The sequence below is a fragment of the Peromyscus eremicus genome, chromosome 3 (assembly GCF_949786415.1).
Source record: "Peromyscus eremicus chromosome 3, PerEre_H2_v1, whole genome shotgun sequence".
NCBI classification, from domain to species: Eukaryota; Metazoa; Chordata; class Mammalia; order Rodentia; family Cricetidae; genus Peromyscus; species Peromyscus eremicus.
The window spans coordinates 20,230,619-20,251,728 of record NC_081418.1 but is presented as its reverse complement, the minus strand read 5'-3'; the positions used below and the strand labels follow the sequence as shown (position 1 = coordinate 20,251,728).

The 21,110-nt window shown below is 40.5% G+C and overlaps 1 protein-coding gene across 1 annotated transcript in view; it reads right to left on the bottom strand.

Annotated features, from left to right (window-relative positions):
• Nucleotides 1–9,171: 9,171 nt before the first annotated feature.
• The window catches only part of Dync1i1 (dynein cytoplasmic 1 intermediate chain 1), a 312,054-nt gene continuing 300,115 nt past the window's right edge, over nucleotides 9,172–21,110 (bottom strand). The window contains exon 16 of the mRNA XM_059257353.1: nucleotides 9,172–9,863. Within this exon, the coding sequence (XP_059113336.1) occupies nucleotides 9,753–9,863 (111 nt within the window). The 3' untranslated portion in view covers nucleotides 9,172–9,752. The remainder of the gene's footprint in view (nucleotides 9,864–21,110) is intronic.

The following is a 21,110-nucleotide window of genomic DNA, read 5'->3' as shown; positions in this document are numbered from 1 at the left end:
TTCAGCATGATGCTCTTCAAGGGTGATTCTTTTTTTTTTTTGCGGTGGATCAGTTACTAAGGTGATTTTAAAGTTGACCGAAATTCTTAAAACAGGCTTGTACAATAAGGTGGAGAAAAGCAGTCCAGAGTAAAGTAAAAGGCACTAAAGTCATATAATATATGTATACATATATATATGTATGTATGTATGTATGTATATGTGTATGTATATATATATATATATATATATATATATATATATATATATATATATATATCCCATCGCTCTGCCCTACGTTGCTGACGTCAGCTCCTGCTGAGGTCTTCTCCCAAACACTGCTCTCTGAGGACAGAGTTCTCTGGTCTGTAAGGACTCATTAAACAGGGGTTATCACATGCCAGACATGGTCTTAGTAAGCCACCCCTGGTCCTTGAAGAGGTAGTATCCTTTTCTCCATGTTAAAAATGAGACCAAGACCCTCAGTAAGTTTCTGGCCCACAGTACTTAGGCCCCACAGTGTTGGAGCTCCAGTTTGAATCCGGTTTCCTGGCAGCCCACCCTCCCCTAGGAAGGTTTCATGGTAAAACTCAATGCGGAAAGTTCTTAGGACACGCACCCAGATTTCTGGTGGTCAGTCCTTACTGTTGGACATGCCATGCCTACCCTAGAGTGAGGGGGAAGCCCGATCTCCAGTTGTTTATCTTACCAAGCACATTTGCTACCTCAAAGAATTCCAGGGCTTGAGGACCAGGTGAATCCTGAACCAGCCTTTTGAGGGGCCTCTTAAACAAGTTTACAGCCCGGTAAAGTCAGTAAAGAGGACTGAGGCAAACGTGAAGCGTTTGCCCCATTGGGAGTAAAACTGCAAGGCAGGGTGGAAAAAGCAGAGGTAAGTTTACGAACTGTTACAATGCGACATGATATGAAGCCAACGGAACTGGATCATCTTCAAAATCTCTAATTAGAACATGTCATTCTCTGACAAGGGTTGGAAATAATGGAAAACCAAGTTAAAAGTCAATTCCCATGGATACTTAGCCTCCTAAAAGTAACCACCTATGAATACGTGTCCGGAGAGAAGAAAGGACCTTTGCAGAACGTGGGAGTTGCTGGGATGACTTCGGTCATGAAATTCTCATCACCATGAATGGCAGGAAAGTCATACTGTATTCAGAACAGGCTTCTTCCTACCCACTAAGTTGAAGAAGGCACCTACCATCTCTCTTGTCTCCTCCATTCTTACATAAACACGAGCAAGTTACCAACTACACCAAAAATGTGCAGTATTTTCTTGTTGGGCAAAAAATACTTATTTTTTTTTAACATTTAAGTGTCATATTTTCACTCCTTGAGAGTGTGGTGTGTTCAGACTATGCACTTCTGAAGCAGAATTTTGCCACCTGAGTTCTACATGATGTGGTGTGTGCTATTAATCTGAGAAGTCCTTATATGTTTTATAGTTGTGTGCTGCCACATGGGTGCTGGGAATCAACCCAGATCCTCAAGTTAGTGCTCTTAACCGCCGAGCCGTCCCTCCAGCCTTTAACAGTCTGCTTTTTATGACAAGGCTTGTCATCTGGGCTGGTTGCAGTGTTATATACTAGGCTGATACTCTGTTTTTATAAAATCAGAAAGACAGGAGGCGAAGGAAGAAGAGGAGAAGCCAGCAGCAGGCTTCTTAATTTTTCTGCAGAGAGAAGTGGAGCCAGTGTTTCCTGAGGTTTATTACCATGGGGGTCCAGCTTTCATGTTCAGTTCAGGGCTCTGTCCTGCTCTGCTGAGCACTGAGTGCCCTATTCTTCCTAACTGAAGAAACAGGTCGAACTTAACCTGGAGCTTCAAACTACCCTTTACCGCTTCAGAAGTCTGTAATCTCTTTTTCCTTTGTCTTTAGTTTGCTGGTGAGTGTGGAACCACAGAGGCCCTCATGTTCGTCTCTTTGAAGTTAAGGCTGGCATTCTTTCCTTTCACTCAGGTTAGGAAGGGTCTTAATAACTACATTCTAATCCTCTCTATACATAGCTGGCTAATTTATGATGATGATAATGGGCATCAGTATGACCTCGTTGATAGCTTCCACTTTGAATCTGCAAAGCGTTTGAATAGTTTTTAATCCTATAGCAATGAGTTATCAATGTCCCCAACATAAAGTAGATCAGCTTTGGCTTCTGTGAGACACTGATCTCTTTTTCACTTTTCTGCTTTGAAACTTAAATCTTATGGCAATTTCTGCTTCTGGCCATAATGGAACAGCTGAGAAAACTGGACCTGTAACAGAACTACATGATAGAGTGTTCTTCAAACAGCTGGGAGAACCGGAACTGTAACAGAACTACATGATAGAGTGTTCTTCAAACAGCTGGGAGAACCGGAACTGTAACAGAACTACATGACAGAGTGTTCTTCAAACAGCTGGCGTGCAGCAAAGAAAGGGACTGTGAGTTTGGGGAGGGAAGGAGCCAAAGACATCGATGCCTCCGCTTGTCACCTGAGGCAGTTTCCATCTGCTGTGCAAAGTAGGAGACCCCAGAGACCCCAGCCGTGTCCCCAGACTGAACATCGAGAAGTCAGAGAGACTGAGTTAGCTCGGGGTTGTAGGACAAAGAAGCAATCAGAAGGAACTGACATCACCTAGAGGCAGCAGTGGCCACTACAGAGGTGTCTCCGGCTTCAGGTGAAGTACCAATCCAGCCATCTGTAAAAAGAACCTTTGCAAGACTAAGGAGGAAATACCTGAAGCCGAGAATGAATGAAGACTCTGGAGCTGCCTGGGGAGAAAGAATTTCTGCTCTGAAAGCCACAGGAAGGTCTTCAGCCTATGCAGCCCCCCCAAGTAGAGTCCTCTGAAAAGTGTCTGATGAGCAGGAAAACTAAGCTGCTGGCCGTGTTGGATTGCTTGGAGTAAAACCACAAAGTGAGCCTCCTAGGGAGTTCACTGATTCCAAGTATTAACTGTCAGAACAGAAAAGCCATACCAAAAAAGAATAAAATAACTTTTAAAGTTGTAAAGACAAAAATGCCACAACAAAATGAAAAATTAAATAGAAAGCCCCCCCCCCCTCCAAAAAAAAGAGAGTTGTGGAACTAGCATCAAAACTATTAAGACAGCAGTTATGAATAATGTAGTCAAGGAAGTAGAGGAACCTGGGGTGGGCAGAAGGCAGTGGTCTAAGATCTTCACCCCCTACACCCTCTACAAAACAGTGTGTGTGTGTGTGTGTGTGTGTGTGTGTGTGTGTGCGTGTGCATGTGTGTGTGTGCTTGTGTGTGCGTGTGTATGTGTGTGTGCTTGTGTGTTGGTGGTTGTGATTACAGGTATGTGTGTGTGGAGATCACTGGACAGTCCTGCTCACTCCATTTTGTTGTTCTTCTCTGCTATGCCAGGTTAGCTGACCTGTGAACTTACAAGGTTTCCCCTGTCATGGCTTCCTACCTCCCTGTCGAGTCCTGGAAGCATGTACTACCTTGCCCAGCTTCCCATGAGTTCTGGGGCTTCAAACTCACTTCCTCAACACTCATGCAGTAGGCACTTTACCAAATGAGCCATCTCCCCAGCTTTGCCTGAGATAGTTCAAATACTACAGAAAAGCCATACCAAAAAAAATAAAATAACTTTTAAAGTTGTAAAGACAAAAATGCCACAACAAAATGAAAAATTAAATAGAAAGCCCCCCCCCCTCCAAAAAAAAAGGGAGTCGTGGAACTAGCATCAAAACTATTAAGACAGCAGTTATGAATAATGTAGTCAAGGAAGTAGAGGAACCTGGGGTGGGCAGAAGGCAGTGGTCTAAGATCTTCACCCCCTACACCCTCTACAAAACAGTGTGTGTGTGTGTGTGCGTGTGCATGTGTGTGTGTGCTTGTGTGAGGAAAAAAAAATCTGTCAATGAAAGTTCCATTTCTGATAAAAATCATTCTTCAGAGATAAAGGAGAAATCATGGCAATCCCATAGAAGCAAATGTAATAGCATGTGACTAACATCTATGCAAAATAACAAACACTAGAGAGAATCCTTAAGGCTGAAATGAGAGGATATTGACCCAGATAACATGAAAATTAAAGGGTCAAGGGTTGCCCTGCCCAGGGCTTGACATGCACAAAGTCCTGGGTTCAATCCTTGTACGTCAGATAAATGTGTCAGTTTATCAAGAAAATATAACCTATGTACTTAGTAACAACTTCAAAGTACATAAATGAAAGTGGAAAAACAAAAAGATGAGGTAGACAGATTCAAAACCGTGGTTTGGAAAGCCTTGTCTTGAACCTCCTCCCCATCCCCCCAAAAAGACACACACACACACACACACACACACACACACACACACACACACAATCCAAGCTCTCTCTTTGGGGCTGGAGAGATGGCTCAGGGGTTAAGAGTGCTGCCTGCACTTCCAGAGGTCTTGAGTTCAATTCCCAGCATCCACATGGTGGCTCACAACTGTCTATAATGAGATCTGGTGCCCTCATCTGGCATGCAGACATACTTGCATGCAGAACACTGTATATTTGATAAATAAATCTAAAAAAAAAAAAAAAAAAAAAAGATCTCCATGGTTTGGCCTTTTAATTTCATGAGCATAGCTATTAAGAGTTGATGAATAAAGCCAGGCATGGTGGCACATACCTTTAATCCTAGAACCTAAGAGGCGGAGTATGTGGGTCTCTCTAACTTAGAGGCTAACCTGTTTTGTGATGGGGGAATGCTGTGAAAATGTGTTGCTCTGATTGGTTGATAAGTAAAATGCTGATTGGCCAGTAGACAGGCAGGAAGTATAGGTGGGACAAGCAGACAAGGAGAATTCTGGGAAGAGGAGGGCTGAGTCAGGAAATGTCAGCCTGCTGTCCAGGGAGCAGCATGTAATGGCACATAGGTAAAGCCACAGAAAACATGGTGACATACAGATTAACAAAAATTGGCTGAGTTTAAGTGCAAGAGCTAGTCAGTAGTAAGCCTGAGCTAATGGCTGAGCAGTTTTAGTTAATATAAGCCTCTGTGTGTTTACTTGGGTCTGAGCAGTTGAGGACTGGGCGGGACACAGGAAAACTTCAGCTACAGTTTTGCATACTGAGTGCCAGGGAAGCCAGGGCTACATAGTGAGACCCTGTCTCCAAAACATAAGAGGAGGATGAATCTGGGCTGGAGAGATGACTTAGTGATTACAAGCACTTGCTACTCTTGCAGAGGATATGGGCTTGGCTCCCAGCACCCAAATTGTGGCTCACAACTGTCTGAAACTCCAGTTCTAGGGAGGTGTGGGTCTCTTCTGGCCTCTGTAGGTACCAGGTGTGCACATGGTACATATAGATATATGTAGGAAAATACTCATGAAATAAAAATAAATATTGTAATAATCTTTAAAAACAAAAAAAAGTTGATGAACGAACCTTTAATGTTTGTGCATTTAGTTTATGCACTAAAATGTAAAAGCCATACTTTTTTCATTTTAATTCTGTGATGAGGAGTGGCAGGTGTGTTTTATTATTTTTGCTGGTATTGCTCTTCTAGAATATAGCTTTTCATATTGACGTTGACCTTAGGCCCCGAGGGACTTGCTGCTCTCACAGATTAAAAAGTTAATTGAAAAGTCAGTCAGTCAGAAGAACGAACTTAATTAAAGGGTGGAACTTCAGAATGTATGCATGAGGATTTGTGAATTCAGTGTTCTCAACAGTTACTGCAGAGGCGCTGTGATTGGTCACATGACTGGAAGAGTAAAGAGACCTATGCAGCTTGAGTGGGTTAATAACGCTTAGAGTACTCAGCGATAAGACCACAGAGGACATGGTTTGATTATGAGATGTCCCCCAGATGTCCACGACTTTGGATACTTGGTCACCATCTGGTGGTGCTATTTTGGAGTGGGGAGAGGCTCTGGAGGAGGTGGGTAGCGGAACTAGCCTTGAGCTTGTATAGCTTGCCCCGTTTCCTGTCCACTCTTTGCTCCTGGCTTCAGATTACGTGACCAGTCACAGCACACTTCTGCTGCCATGCTGCCCCCATCATGGACTGTGTCTCTTAAACCGCGAGCCAAAATAAATCTTTCCCCGGGTTGCGTTGGTCAGGTGTCTCATCGGAGCAAGGAGAAAAGTAACTAACATGGAAGGTCCGAGTCAAATCATCTAGCGGATGCACCACTCTAAGGGGTGCATCTTCTCCCTGTGCTCTGATGGCTTCAGCGTTTGGGCAACATCACCTGCTCGGCTGTTATGAAAAGTGACGGAAGAGGTGAAAGGTGGGGGGGTGGTGGCTTCTGCAAAACTGCAGAGCTGAGGTGGGCTGGCAGTGGACTCACTTCTGGCCCTTTCACCACCCCCTCAAGGTGGTTTGCATGTGGAAAGGGCCCCCATACATTCATGTTTGTGGATGACTGGTTGTGCTGCTCAAATCTCTGACCTATGAAAAGAATTTTTCCTCAGCACTGTCTTTCAAAGTCACTTTCAAAGAAGATGGCTCTAATGTGGCTGTCCTCCATGTCTAACTTTTACCCCCCAAATTGAGTCAACCTGTATGTACACCAGGCTCTGACTCTGATGTGTTTCTTTTTCCTCCTCCTGGTCATACAGAACCTGCCCCACCCCCACATATGACCGGGTATGCCAATGCGGGCAAGGGGCACTGCTAAAATTCTGTTGGGCAACATTGGGCTCCTAGGCTACTTGTTTATGCCGTTTACTCAAATTCTTTGATTCTGGTCACAATTTCTATATTACAAGTGGCTTCTAGGTCTGTCTAACGGTGTTTCAGTAGGGCTGACACAGCTCAACTTATAGTGGGGCAGCGAAATGCATGGCATGTCCATATCCTGTGACAACAGAATCTTTTTCTATGGGATGTGATACTGATGACGGATGCTATTCCAAAACTGATGATAAATGCTATTCCAAAAGTTCCATACTGTCTCTCCTCACCATTGATACTTGCATCCTAACTTCTGCAGCTGTATTACCCAATCTCCCAGCTCCTTGTACTACCATTCAGATCTATAGCAAAGTCCACCCCCATTCTATGTCCACCAAAAGCCCTGATTTCCTCCTAGCCGTGGATTACAGGATATGGAATGTGTTGGCTTCAGAGCTCCAAATAGCTTACCAGGTGCTGGGCTTTCTTCTGTGTGTTGTGAGTTCTATATATCAGCAGTTTCTTCTTTCCTTTGGAGGGGATATCTCAGTATGCTCCTAACCACTGGAAGGGTTGAAGGTTCCAAACCAGTTCACTGAAGTAGCTGGGATTAAAGGTGTGTGCTATCATCCCCAACCTAGCACTTTGGATTACAACATATTCTCATAGGTGTGAGGCAAAATCCAGACATGAGTGTTATTCTTCTCATAATGTCCCCTTACTCTATCAGTTATGTGAGGTCAGTACAAACTCATCACAGGGTCTGAGGGCCAAGATGTGAGGACCGTACAGAGGCTGGCTATCTCAGGGGATCAATAAAGGACTTTAACATGCACCACCCAATGGCCTTTCCAGAAGTGACTCTGACTGTGCTTTACACAGGCTTCTCATGTCATGGAAACATTGAGATTTTTCTTTAATCACAACACACGGGCTTTGATTTACTCTTAATGACAGCTTAGTGTGTGCCCAAGAACTCTTTTTCAATATTTTTGTTACTAGATTGCTTTTAGACTTAAAAATGTTTCCATGTATTATTTGCATGCATGCATACACGTGTGGGATGTGGAGGTGAGAAGAGAACTTGTGGGGGTCAGTTCTCTCCTTCCACCATATGAGTCCTGATGGAACTCAAGTCACCAGATTATATGTCAATGTTTTTTTAGATACTTTTTTTGTCTCGTACCTCATCATATTATCATAATGGTATTTTGGAATAGCTTTGCATAAGCAAAAGGCCTATTGAAATATTTTCATAACCTAAAGTTAATTAGAACGTTCTCCTTTAACAAAACAGAAAATTTGTAGCCAGGTAGTGGTGGCACACACCTTTAGTCCCAGCACTCAGGAAGCAGAGGCAGGCGAATCTCTGAGCTTGAGACTAGCCTGGTCTGCAAAGATAGTTCCAGGACAGCCAAGGATACACAGAGAAACCTGTCTCAACACCCCTCCACCACCCCACCACCCCCCAAAAACAAAACAAAAAGATCAGGAAATTTGCTGGAATTTTCAAATGTTTTTCTTCAATACTTCTATCCACTGAGTTTAGATATACATATATGAAGACATTCATTTTTAATCTATAAAATGCTAATTTCTGCTTGTAAGGGAATTTAATTATGTAGGTACTATAGAGCACTTGGAGGAAAATATATTATAACTTAAAAATGTATATATATATGTATATCTATCTATCTATCTATCTATCTATCTATCTATCTATCTATCTATCTATCTATCTATTAGTTTAAGGAATCACTACCAAGAATGTGTTGATGGAAGTTTTCTTCCTAAAATATCAAGAGCCTATTGACAATTTTTTTAAATGATTTAACTACAATTTATTTTTACACTCTAGCAATGAAATAACCCTTGAAAAGAATGATTAAAGCTGTTTATAGGCACATTCTCTAGTTTAATAGTAATTAACATATCTTCTAGTGTGAATTTAAAAATATACATTTGTAGAACATATGGCATTTGTTTATCTCAACCTGGCCCTTCTTATTCTACCATTTAACATTGTTTTTAAGACTTGGTGGCTTTGGTGACAGAGGCAAGGGAGTGTCTACCTCCTAAAAACCGAACAAACAACAATAAAAAAAAAAAAAACAAGTCATACATGCATGTAGCCTTATAAAGATAAAATGAAGAGCCTTGATTTAAGCCTAGCAGCCTGGCTGCCTAAAAAGACATGTTCAATCTTTACCATGGTCCTCATGCATTTCTCCAACCCCTTGTCAAAGCAAAGTTCATGTCAGGTTTCTGCTAAGCAAAACATTTACCCACAGCGATACAGACCTGGTTTGGAACATTTTATTGGCAATACTGGTGTCATATTTAGGAACCACAGACTTTTGTAGGGTTGTGCTAGCTTGAATGATAAGTATCAATGGCCAACTATATTTGAAATATTGTTAAAGTACCTAGAAATAATAGGCATTAAAATTCATTCCGTTCACTGAAACAAACCTCTAAAGACTCCGTGTTCTCAGTGGAACTGGCATACTGTAATTGTTATTTGGAACTTAACGTAACCTCAGCAGCAGCAGAGAAAATACAGTCCTCTCATTACGCACATGCTCTAAGATCGTTTATTTTAATGCTTTCAAATAAATACGTTCCATGCAGCACGTTACAATAAATAAGGAGCAGCAATGTTCTTGTAGTAAATCCATTCATAATGTGAGTCACCATGTAAAACACCACATCTCGAGTCTTTGGCCCTGTACCATATCACGAGGCACGCCACATCTGCACCCAATCATATCTGGCTTCATATGGATTTAATAGGACTATGCCAGAAGTACATGTAAGCACAAATTCAACCAGAGGTTTCCAGCTATTAAACACAGCTACCAAGTAGTTAAAAGGCAACAACTAAGCCCCTAAGGGTTCCCTCCCCCTTTTGTTTTTGAGACAGAGACACAGAGATAGAAATGCTGGGGCGGATGTTGGGTGAGTAGATACATGTGGAGTATATGGGATGACACTGCACAACGTGGCCCCTAAAATGCCACAGAGACACTGATACTTGAAAGGACACCAAACACAGCACGGAGGCCTTGACTGCAGACTCTGAGTTCTAGCATGGAAGCATGGGTGGGGCACAGGGGGCTGGGGGGGGGTCGCAGGCTCCTCTCACATCTACGCAGCTAACTCAACAGCGCCTTCCTCCTCGCTGTCAGCCCGGTTGGCGCGGATCTCCACCAGGGTCCTGGCAAATCGCGTCCATTCATCATTGTGGGGAACCGCCAGCTGCAAAGCAAATCAGTGGAGAAACGATAAGCAAGATAACCCCTTGCATCTTACGTGCCTTGGTGTTGGAACGGCCGCTCCTCACCAAAGAATGCAAAGGAAACCAAATACTCTGTGAACCAAGGAGGACCTGAAGTGTGGCGCTTAACCTATAGTTTGTTGTTTTTTTTTTTTTTCTCTTAGAAAGGACATCACTCACGGAATGTATAAAACTTTTAAAATGTGTGTTAACCAAACAATCCCAGCGGCCACATTAAAGCCCTCATAGTAAGGAGAGTTCTTTGTTCTTAGGTCCTACGGTGAGCTCAGCAAATAAAAGCTACATTATTAACCACGGTTTCTGAATAGCTGTGGCATTTTCTTTCTAGTCGAAGCTATCGATTTGTTTTCTAAAGTGCCATTAACGAGTCAATATACACGGAGAAAGAATAGCTTACATATGCACAGAAATTTTCCTACTCTGAGGTCACGCTTGAGCATTTCCAGCAGGACCTGTGTGATGATGGCTATGACTAACTGCACTACTAACTAACATTGACTAAGGTTCTGTTCTAAGTACATTCCATGTATTAACTCATTCCTCACAGCAGTCGTAGGTGGGGTAAAGTTATCCTATGTATGGAACAAAATATTTCCATGTTATCGAAGGCGGGGTGGGGAACTGAGGCATAGGGGGAAGAATCCTACCAAGGCTACATAGCCACCAAGTACCTTTTCCAATGTTATGTGATTTCAGTACCGAATTAATATGCTATATTGATTTGCCAAAAGGGGAGATCTATAAAACTTCCGAAATATTGTCTTCCGGTGTGTACAATTCAATGAAAAGGAATTAACACACCCTTGATAGAAATTTTGCAGATGAATTTTTTCAGCTCCACTAAAAGATTATGATTTCACACATAGCATCCAAAAATGAGTTGTTTAAAGATAACAAAAAAGGGTTTGAAACAGGAAAACATTTTTTTTAAGGTGAAAAGTTGCTTTGAGTAGAACTCTGAAGAAGTTCAGATACAATAAAATTGATTTAGACATTACAGTCATTTTCTTGGAGTTTCACCATGTAAAATGGTACGATCAATCAATCCATCTACATACTAGGACTATACACGGTATCCATATATTCCATATACATTAGGAACACAATCACCTCAATCAATATACATTACTGAAAGTAAAATAAAAAGAGGAAGAAGAGAAATCTAAGCATTTAAATTATATCTATAGCTAGAAAATTACCCACTACACACAACCAGATGATTAGAGCCTTAAATTTTTTATTACAGGAAATCACAGTCTCAGATACTATCTGTCCTGCCCCCCCCCCCAAAAAAAAAACTTACTAGAGAGTGGCAGTGCCATTCTGTCAAGTGTGACCTTAAATGAGTTCTACTACTAAGGCCAAATGTTTCAAGAATGTAATTCTGGAAATGATGTACAGGTGGGGAAGCGCTCCAGTTTATTATCAGAAATGCCTCTCCAATGAGAGTTTTCATTCAAAACTATGAGTAAGTTTTGGAGTAGTGAAATCGAAATACTTGCCTAGTTACGGAAATGAATCTAAATTTCTCTCGCAGCAATGACACACATTCACAGTAATATCGGATGACATCGTTACCCCTCGGCTCAGACCACTTTCCTTATGGTGAGCACTTCTCTTATAGTTCTTCATTTTTGTCTTCAATTTTACATAATGCTGCCCTGGGGAAACGGTACCCCCAAAATAAAAGATTCAAAATAGCTAACCAAAAGCATAAGCCTGCAAGAGGATTGGTACCATTTACGTGAAAGAATAGGTCCATTTTTCCTTCCCCTCTCCCAGTGCCTGACAAAATGCTTCCAAAAAGAACCATGAAAGAAAAGCCTGAGGAGACAGAAACTCAGTCAGAAAAACACTAACTTTTCCTCACAAAATAAAGCTAAGGGAGACATAAAGCTAAAGATCTCACACCTTTGCATGACTTTAAAGGCTTGGAAAAATATCTTCCCCAATCCAACAGCATATTGCTCACAAGCAGACGAGGATGTCCCACAAACAGAACACTACACTGCTGTTTCAGGCAGTGAAAGCAAGTTCACCTGTGTTGACCTTTGTAACGTTTTATTGACACTGTACAGGATCTATACACCAGAACAAGAAACTAGGTAAATGCACTCACATTGTTTCGTGGAGTAGTTAGTACTGGTGAGACTTAAGAAATGACCTTTGTTGAGATTATAGAACACCTAGCTCGAATAGTGGCCAGACGCAGTTGAGAATAAATTGACAATTATGTATGCTATATAAAACCACACATGAAATGTCTAAAAGATAAATTTTATCAAACTTGAATGTTTCTACTAAAGAAAATTATCCTAGCAATTAAAGTGTTCGGTCTTTTTCACGGAGATAAGACTAACATTTAACATCTTAATTCCAAAGCATGATTTTAAATAGGAAGATTTATCCTCAAGGACATTTAAATTTGCAGATTAAACTTCACAGGCATTTTTATAATATTCAAACAGATTTTGTCCTCTTCCTGATATACTACTGTTTTATGTAATATCACACACACACACACACACACACACACACCAAGCTTTAAAAAAGAACAAATTTATTCTGTCGGGTGTTTTCCTCCCTAATATACCGCACATCTTGCAGAAATAGTAATTTGCTTTGTTCACACCAAATTCTGGAACAGAACATGCTAGAAACACAATTGCTTCTAGAAACTTGAAGTCACTTTCCCTACCTCATGCTATGATGCCTTTTCATCTAGCTGACTGCAAAAATAACCCAATGTGAATGCACTGTTAGATGGAGAAGGTACACAGTAGACTGCCAGCTCCATGTTTAGAATTAAGCATCACATCAGGAAACACTCTAAGTACAATCTCAGCTCCAATGTGTGAATGTACATTCACAGGCCAGTTCCACACTGGAACTAATATTTCTTGGCATTTGAATTACTTGTAGGTGAGACCAAACAGGTGTCTTACACTCTTTGTCAGTTTACATCGATGACTGTAAATAAAATCTGCTTGGACAGAGCTGTCCTTCTCACCCTTGCCAGTTCCCGATCCTTCTCCGATGGTGTTCTCCGTTAGAAAGAGCGAGAAGGAGGTGTGAGGGCGTAAATGCACTGGAACCTTCCTGACTGCTCCTTATTCATTAGTTAGGAAAAGGCTTTGTTCTTATTAAAGAATGATACTGCTCTTTGTCCTAATCTGTGCGTGAACTTACCAAAACGCAATCAGCATGTACACCATGCCAGGCCCTGCACTGGAACTGGAGATCCAGTGAGAACCCTTTTGAAATACGATGACCAAGAAATGGAGGTGAAAATAAATGCTGTTTTTGGTTAGAACAGGTGAATACTGGCATAGATTTTTTTAAACTTTACTGGTGTTCAGAAATGGAATAATATGAGAAGTGTGTCCTTAGAGTAAGCGATGTCTCCCTGTCACACAGGTAGCTGGGAAAAACGCTGACACCATGGTTTCATTCAGAGAATCTGAGCATCCATGCTCTACTCCCCTGCCCCTTGCAAATAACTGTTTCTAGTAATTTTTAAAGAATTTCCACTTATTGTATGGTGTGGCAGCACATGCCATTAACGCTAGCACTTGGAAGGCAGAGGCAGGCACATCTCTGAGTTGGAGGCCCGTCTGATCTACATAGTGAACCCTAGGAGAGCCTGGGCTACATCATGAAACCAGATCTCAAAAGAAAATTACATTATGATGGGAAACATATTTATATTTCTAATGGTGATAATAATTCTGATCAATTAAAAATACATGTGAGGCGACAGGGAGAAAAAGCATGTATAGTGAAATGAAAGCAATGTCAGAAAGGCCTTTTCAAAACTGCTGCTGCTGAACCAGCTTGGATCTGGAAACGTTTTCTGCTTCAGCTTTGTCTGCCGGAGTCACACAAAAGGTCAGGGGTGACTCATATTTTCCCACTGTGTCTCAGAGCAGAGCTTACCATAGGCAGTCCATCCTGACAGATAACGGCTGCCTAATTTTTGGGCAAGTGAATAAAGCATTTGAATGCCGTAAGCAGCGAGAGCTCTGATTTCTAAGACAATAAAATCTCAGCTCTAAAAGCACCCCCCCTTTTATAGATACGGAATAACCCTGTTTTTACAGCCAAGGGACTGAAGGCCAAAGGTAGTTATTGAGGTAGCAATTTGGCCTTAAGGAAAAGGGGAAATAAACCTCAGATTTGGCCAGGACACTCAAGGCTCATTCTTATTTCAGTTCCTGCCAATGGCCAGGCACTTAACCTCTCATTGCCTCAGTTGTCAAATGAGGATGGGGACATCTGACCATTTATCAACAGAGACATGGACAGGACATGAAAGGTAATCTGAGCTAAGAGGGACCGAGTCCAGCATGGAATAGTCAGACTGTCAGCTGTCACTCAGATGAAACAGATTCCTAAGTTGAAAAGTAGCCTACATGATGACATGAGTTCTTCAGTATTTTCCTGAGGACTGTTTTTCTCTTGAAGAATGAGTGCCGGCTGCTGTGGGAACATTAAAAGACATGTTTCTACCCCATGGAAAAGGGAAATGAAGGAGCTGGACAGTTTGCTTAAGTCCTTTCCCAGGTGCACGTGGGGCAGGTGAGACCTCAGACTCTAAAAGTGCCCGGCCTCCGTGGTAGAGAGGCAGGCAGGTGATGAGTTTCGAGTCAGCTACTAAAAGATTCTGAAGACTGTAATCCAAGATTCTTAGGAGACAAAAGGTCACCAGCAAAGAGCAAATGCGTGAAAAGTGCGGGATAAAGAAACCACGTACGTGGGTGATTTTAGCTTCTTCCACACCCCTGCTACCTCTGTCCCTGGGCCAGGCATCTGACCCTCTCTCTGTCTGAGTGGCTCACCCCTGCAGACTCATCTCCACCCACCACCCACCCCCACCCCCGTGATCCTCCGAGACTCAGTGGTCTGACCACGGGGTGACATGCCTGGGCATCTTGAGTACCTTGCAGGATAGGGAGGCACAGACAGGAGAGCAGTTAGAATCGGACAGAAAGCCAGGATTGGCTCTCATCCACCACAGAGAGTGACTAAGTCATGCTTTCTTTCCCAGACTGTCACTTTTCGCTGTGTGTCCTTAGGCAACTGCTCTGATCTCCCTTATTTGCATGAAGGAAATTTGAGAGTGTGTCTCATGACCGATAGGAAGGAGAGCAAGACAAAAACACAGTGAACACAGTGCTTGGCCCTTTGTAAACCCCAGTTAAATGATGGCTCTTACTTTTCATTCTCGTTGTTTATTTTCTTGTCTTCTAATTTTTCTTTTTTTCTTTTTTCCTCTTCTCTTTCTCCCATTTTTCTTCACCTACCTAGAACTGCATGTTTTAGTTTACTTTAAAGCATATTTTATTTCTCTGAAATTCACACCGATGACTTCCTAAATAGTTACTTCTTTTAAAAACAATGCCTATCTTTCATGCGCTAAATGTAAGGAAAGAGAGTTGTCAGCTTATAAGAGAATTTTGTCAGAGTAATTTTTTATTATCCATTAAAAATTAAATTTAAAATATATGGATTCCTGCTAGCTATATATACTAATATTCCCCCCCACCACACCACCATTATTTCGTTTTTCACATATGACCAATGCATTCCAATGCAGCTATTTTTTTCTTGTTACAGCATTTTCTGCAGTAGGATTCTACATTATTTTTAACCTTAAGTTGTAAGGCTTGATTATTGCTGGACATGTTGTTATAAAAATCAAGTGACTATTTATAATCAGGGTTAAACACACAAATATCATTCATGTGTCCCTTTTAATAAGCACAGAGCTAACCGCTCTCAACAGTCCCCAGGTAAATCTCCCTCATTTTTCAGTAAATTCTAAGGATTTACGGTCCCTAGCAGCTGATTTTAAATAGCTCCAGTAAAGACTATGTTTCAAGGATCATTTCTATACTTCATTAACTAGCCGCAATAACTTCTACCTATGAATATTTTTATGATAAAATATATCCCAGGCACTACTTACAAAGGCAGGGTTTAAAAACCTTGGATAATTAAGAGATTAGAAAAATATTCCATAATCTCAATTAAGTCTCTCAGTTCCACTAATCACGGCACACAAACTAAGAGAGGAGGTCTCTAGGTTTCCAGATTAACAGTTTGTGGACGTGTGGTTCATCGGTATCTTTGTAATCTTTCAATTAAATGGAGTTATTTTAAACAGTCGTGTGACTGTTACATTAACCACCGATTCTGAACAGACACAAGAACAATTTCTTCTTCTGTGTTACCATCAACGTGGAAGTTTTCTGCTAAGAAGATATTGTACAAATGAGACCTTTTCATTTGAATGCACATTATTTTTTGTGCATCTACAGGAACCAGGGAAGCTTATGTATGTTTCCACAGAGCGACAGTTCAACCTCCCTGTACTCAAAAGGTTAAAACAAAACAAGCCCCCAACACAGTTATTCATGGCACCCAAATTTAGGAGAATGTTAACCCACTGGCATGCAAATATGCATTTGTGTTCAGTGAAAGCCTATATTTTTTAGGACAATTCCCTTTACCACACACACAGACGGCAGCAAAGTGGGAGGTCATAGGCTCTGAAACAGCCGCCTTGGAGCAGCCAGGCAGACCCGCTTCACATAAATGCAGCTCCGCTGTGTTTAATTCACGGAGAGGCAAGGCTCACACCACTGTGAACAATGGCTAGCACTACGGACTAGAATCCCATACCAGGACGCAGCTACGTGGGGCAAAGATATGCGATAGCATTCTGCCACGAGACAGACTGTGATAACTGAGTCTTTGGAGTAGCTTTTGAGAAGTCAGGAAAGCAGGGCACACTCACATCTGTGCTGTAGACTGCTATTACCAGCCAGTCAAGAGGTTAAGATTGCTAGGAAGGTTACTTGCTTTCTAACCTTGTCCTCACTGGGGCTATCTGCTTTTGAATCTCTTTTCCTCTACCTACTCAACTGCCCAGAAACTTGGAGACCCATTTGCCAAAAGCTCCTTCCCTTCTATCTTCAAACGGATGGTTTCTTTTTACCGCATGTTTCTCAGAACAACATTAAAAAAAAATAATCCATTGCCACCTAATTAAGGTGAGAAATGAAAGCAGGAGGTAAGAGGCAAAGCGAAGAGAAACAGCTAAGGTACTATTTACCATCCATTCCAGGAGGCCAGTAACTACTGGAGGAAATAGATAACTTAAGCACCCGTCTTGAGAAATGAACAGTTACAAATATTCTTCATGGTAAAGTTTAGCATGTAAGCAAATCTGGGACTGAAATCGGGAGGTTTTTGTCTGTGGAGAAAACAAAAGCAAACCAACCAACAGCTGGAGAAGAGAGCGAAGTCCCCAAGTCATGAAGATGCCCTTGTTTGCATGTGTATTGAAATCATACCAGGCTCCTGTTTTCTGAAATGGCTGCGTGTTGTTATTTCTCAGCCCCAAAGAGGAGAAAGTGCTGGAGACAATAGCTGATGCGCGATGATGGAAAACAAACTTTCTAAACTCCGATTGCCTCCCTTTCCATAGTACAAAAGATCAAGAAAGAGGCAGGAGATGAGAAAAGGAGTGCTCGCCAAGTCTCTCCACATTAGCTGACTAACCATGCAGCCCTCTTTTCCCTGATATTATTGACTATAGGTTTTCAAGTAAATTCCTAGCAACCACTGAATCTAAGCAGTTTTGACAAAAAGAAAGCTTGTCGCTAAACACCTTAAAAACATTTACCAAGGTAATAAAAGAAATGTCATTTCCTCCTACTGAATGTTTGGGCATAAAAGAGGTATTTTTATAATGCAGTTCATGATTTATCATATCTATAGTGTCCAAAAAAAGCACAATGAAAAGGAAGCATTTTTCCGGCAGTTTGACAACAGTTTGAATCAACTATTATGCTTTCATGGTACTGGTCGTCAACCACTCACTTTTAAAAGCACAGGAGGAAGACCAGGACAATGATTGGGAGGAAGGACAAATGGTCCCTTCTAAATATCCTTTTCTGTGCCAATACATTTAACTTTTCTGTGTCTACCAGACTACACTCGATTTGGAAGCTGCATTCTGAATGCTTTGTACAATTATGCTTTTGCTTAATTTCCCCCCAAATTTCACACCAAGAATCATTCATTCATTCACCTATATTTATTGAATTCCTATTAGGTGACAGCCACTGTGTTGGACCTGGTTAGCCCGCTCTAACAGACAAGGACATATCTTTGGATGCTTCTATACACTCCAAAGGTCATAAAAACTTTGCAGATAAATTTGATAGCCAAATGAGGGTTGCTAACAGAATTTCTTTTGAGGTCAAAAAGTTGTCTAGTCTTTATGATAATAGATACTAGAAGTTGTTCCATTTCTACCCAAGGGAGCTTAATGCCAAGATCAATAAGAATAAATATTGGGAAATGACTACCTTGTCATCAGGAGAAAGAGCTTAGGAATGGGCCACTCATGCAGATTATTTCTACAATAGTAGAAGGCTGGATATTAATCACATGATACATAATTAATGTATTTTAAGTAAAAAATTTAAAGTAAAAGATGTTGTGGTAGCTGATATTCTAGAAATCATATAAACCTTCCTTGGCAATGGAATAAAATCATCCAATCATTCTTCCTCCCTTTTCAAGTCCAACCTATGTGATATATAAACATTTATAAACACACATAAGCAAATATTTGTTTTCATATTACATTTTAGATATACCACTGACAACACACACACACACACACACACACACACACACACACAGAGTTCACTCAGTTCCTTTACAGAGCAGTATAAATCTCTGTTCCCTGCAGGGTACAACTTCATCCTGGGCTTTTGTAAGGTGCAATTTGAAGCATCTGCTGTCATTGATACTTTTTCTTGAGACAAAATCTAACAGTTTTGAAATTATAAAACTAATAGAATTTGTCTACCATAATAAGTTTAACACACCAACAATTGCTTCAGAATCCAAACAGCCATTGAATACAACAGTGTGGAACCACAGGAGAGTCATGAAGATGGCCACTTCTCCAAGCTGCCTTTTGTTTCAGGAGGTATGTGTTCATAGGCCATTTACCACTACAGTGATATTGAAAACTGATGTGCACTCTTGAATTTGGCTCTCATAAAATTAGGCATTAGGGCTTTCTTTTCATTTAACCAACCATTCATAACATATAAAAGTCATAAGTATTTTTGTATCAATTTTGAAAAAAAAAGTGCCTGAAAAGATATTAATACCATAAGTCCATTTTCATAAACCGATGCTACCTCAATAAGCACACTATTTATATAGTAATTAATTTAATCATGATTATGGTCTTTTACATATATAATTACCAAATGGAAGTTGCTGCTACCACACAGACTATAAAATGAGTAATTATAACATTAATTGGAATTGGAAATAGTGCCTTTTCTTTACTTTTTTAAATTAAACACTTTCCTCAGAAGAAATCAAGTTAATACTAAAATTATAATTATACATTTTACTCAAATTATTTTTAAATAAATGTAACTTATTATGACAAAGAACTGAATTAATGTATTAATTCAGAATGGCTGCTTTTCTATAATTATGTTTATTAGTATCACCAATTTGCCACGCAAATATGCTTTTGTGTTCTTTGATGTCATTGCATGGCTCTGTGACTTTGATACTAAAAAATTTATGGGAGATCTCAAAAGTTCAACCGCAAATCCCAATGTTTGTCTGTGCTATCAAATGCGTAGATGCTTCTAAGAAAACTTGGTCTTTAGATTGTCAGCCTTTATCTGGGTGCTTGGTACCACGGAAGAAACGGTCCCTGTCTTTTCCTGTTTCGTGGTGAAGGGAAAACCAAAGGAAGCATTTGGTATCAGCTAAAGAATCTAAAAGTGTTTCTCCATCAAAGAAGGCAGTCCTTGCGAGGGCCATGGAGAGTCTAGCAAGTTGCAGCAGGCACACTTTCTTAATGAGAAACACCAGCGCCTCGGACGGACGGTCATGACCAGATGTTGCTAAGTGACGCCAGCTCTGCCCTGCTCTTCTGGAAACTGCCAAAGCTGAGCTGTCACCCAAGCTCTGCCTGAGCTAGAGGACAAGAGTCACCACACGGCTACCTTCATACACAGTCTCGGTCGTGAGGAAACTCTTGTTTGAATTAACACCCAGGTTTTAGTTTAATTTTTTATTTGATGTTCTGTCTACCCAATTCCCAAGGAGAGCAGTTATTTATACAAAGACCTGTGCTTCTTTTGAGAATAACGTACACCCTGTCCTACTGGAAACGGCTAAGAGCAAACAATTACTGCTTCATATAATCCACTGGAAAAGAAATGTATAAATATACTCTGTTGACTCGCCGTCACTCAAGCCCTGCTCAACTTCTGGCACGTCTGCCTACCAGATTTTACTATACTAAATGCTATTTCTGACTAACTTCAAGAGAAACAGCTCCCGGATTGTCTTTTTATTATTCTTATTCTTGCTGGCTGCGTGAAAGTTGAAAACAATGTTTTTGTTTTTTTCTTTCTAAGCGCTCAGCCACTGAGATAGATCCTATGCCCTGGAGGCATTTTTTAAAAAAATAATTCTTACATGTAACACCTTGGTCACTATTTTAAAGTTTATAGCATTGGTCATTTTTCCTTTTGGGATTCTGAATCTACTTTTGAATCTACTTTTTCACTTCCATTTTAAAATATTCAAACCGACACTTAAAAATCACACTTTTTATTCTTTTATTATTTAATTTTATTTATTCTTTTAGCAATAACATTTGATATACATATTCAACTGCATTTTCCTTCTCAAGAACTTTTCAATGCATTTAAATATATTGATGAATGTATTACTTTTATTGAAATTTGTAATAATTCAATGTTATTACAAATTATTATAAGCAGTCATATCAAATGAATTATTTGTAATGTCACCAAAGTTAAGGATTTAAATTTAAAGATTTATGCATGCTTCTATTTACTAATTGGTCAACGGGCCAGACAAACACAGCTAGGGTGATAAGATTTACCCTTCTCATAAATCACAGCTTTTAGGTGATCATTTTATTTTGCAAATCCTACTTTAAGCTGAAAATGATTTGAAAATTTTGTCATCTGCGTAGTGTAAAAATATAATCAGGGATTTGAAAGCTGCATGTATTTATCACAACTGAAAACAAAATCTTCCCTGGAAGAGGTTAATGGAAAAAGAAATAATAGGAGGTGGAAGATAAACTGCTTCTTTGAAAAGCAGAGCTGCACACAGCA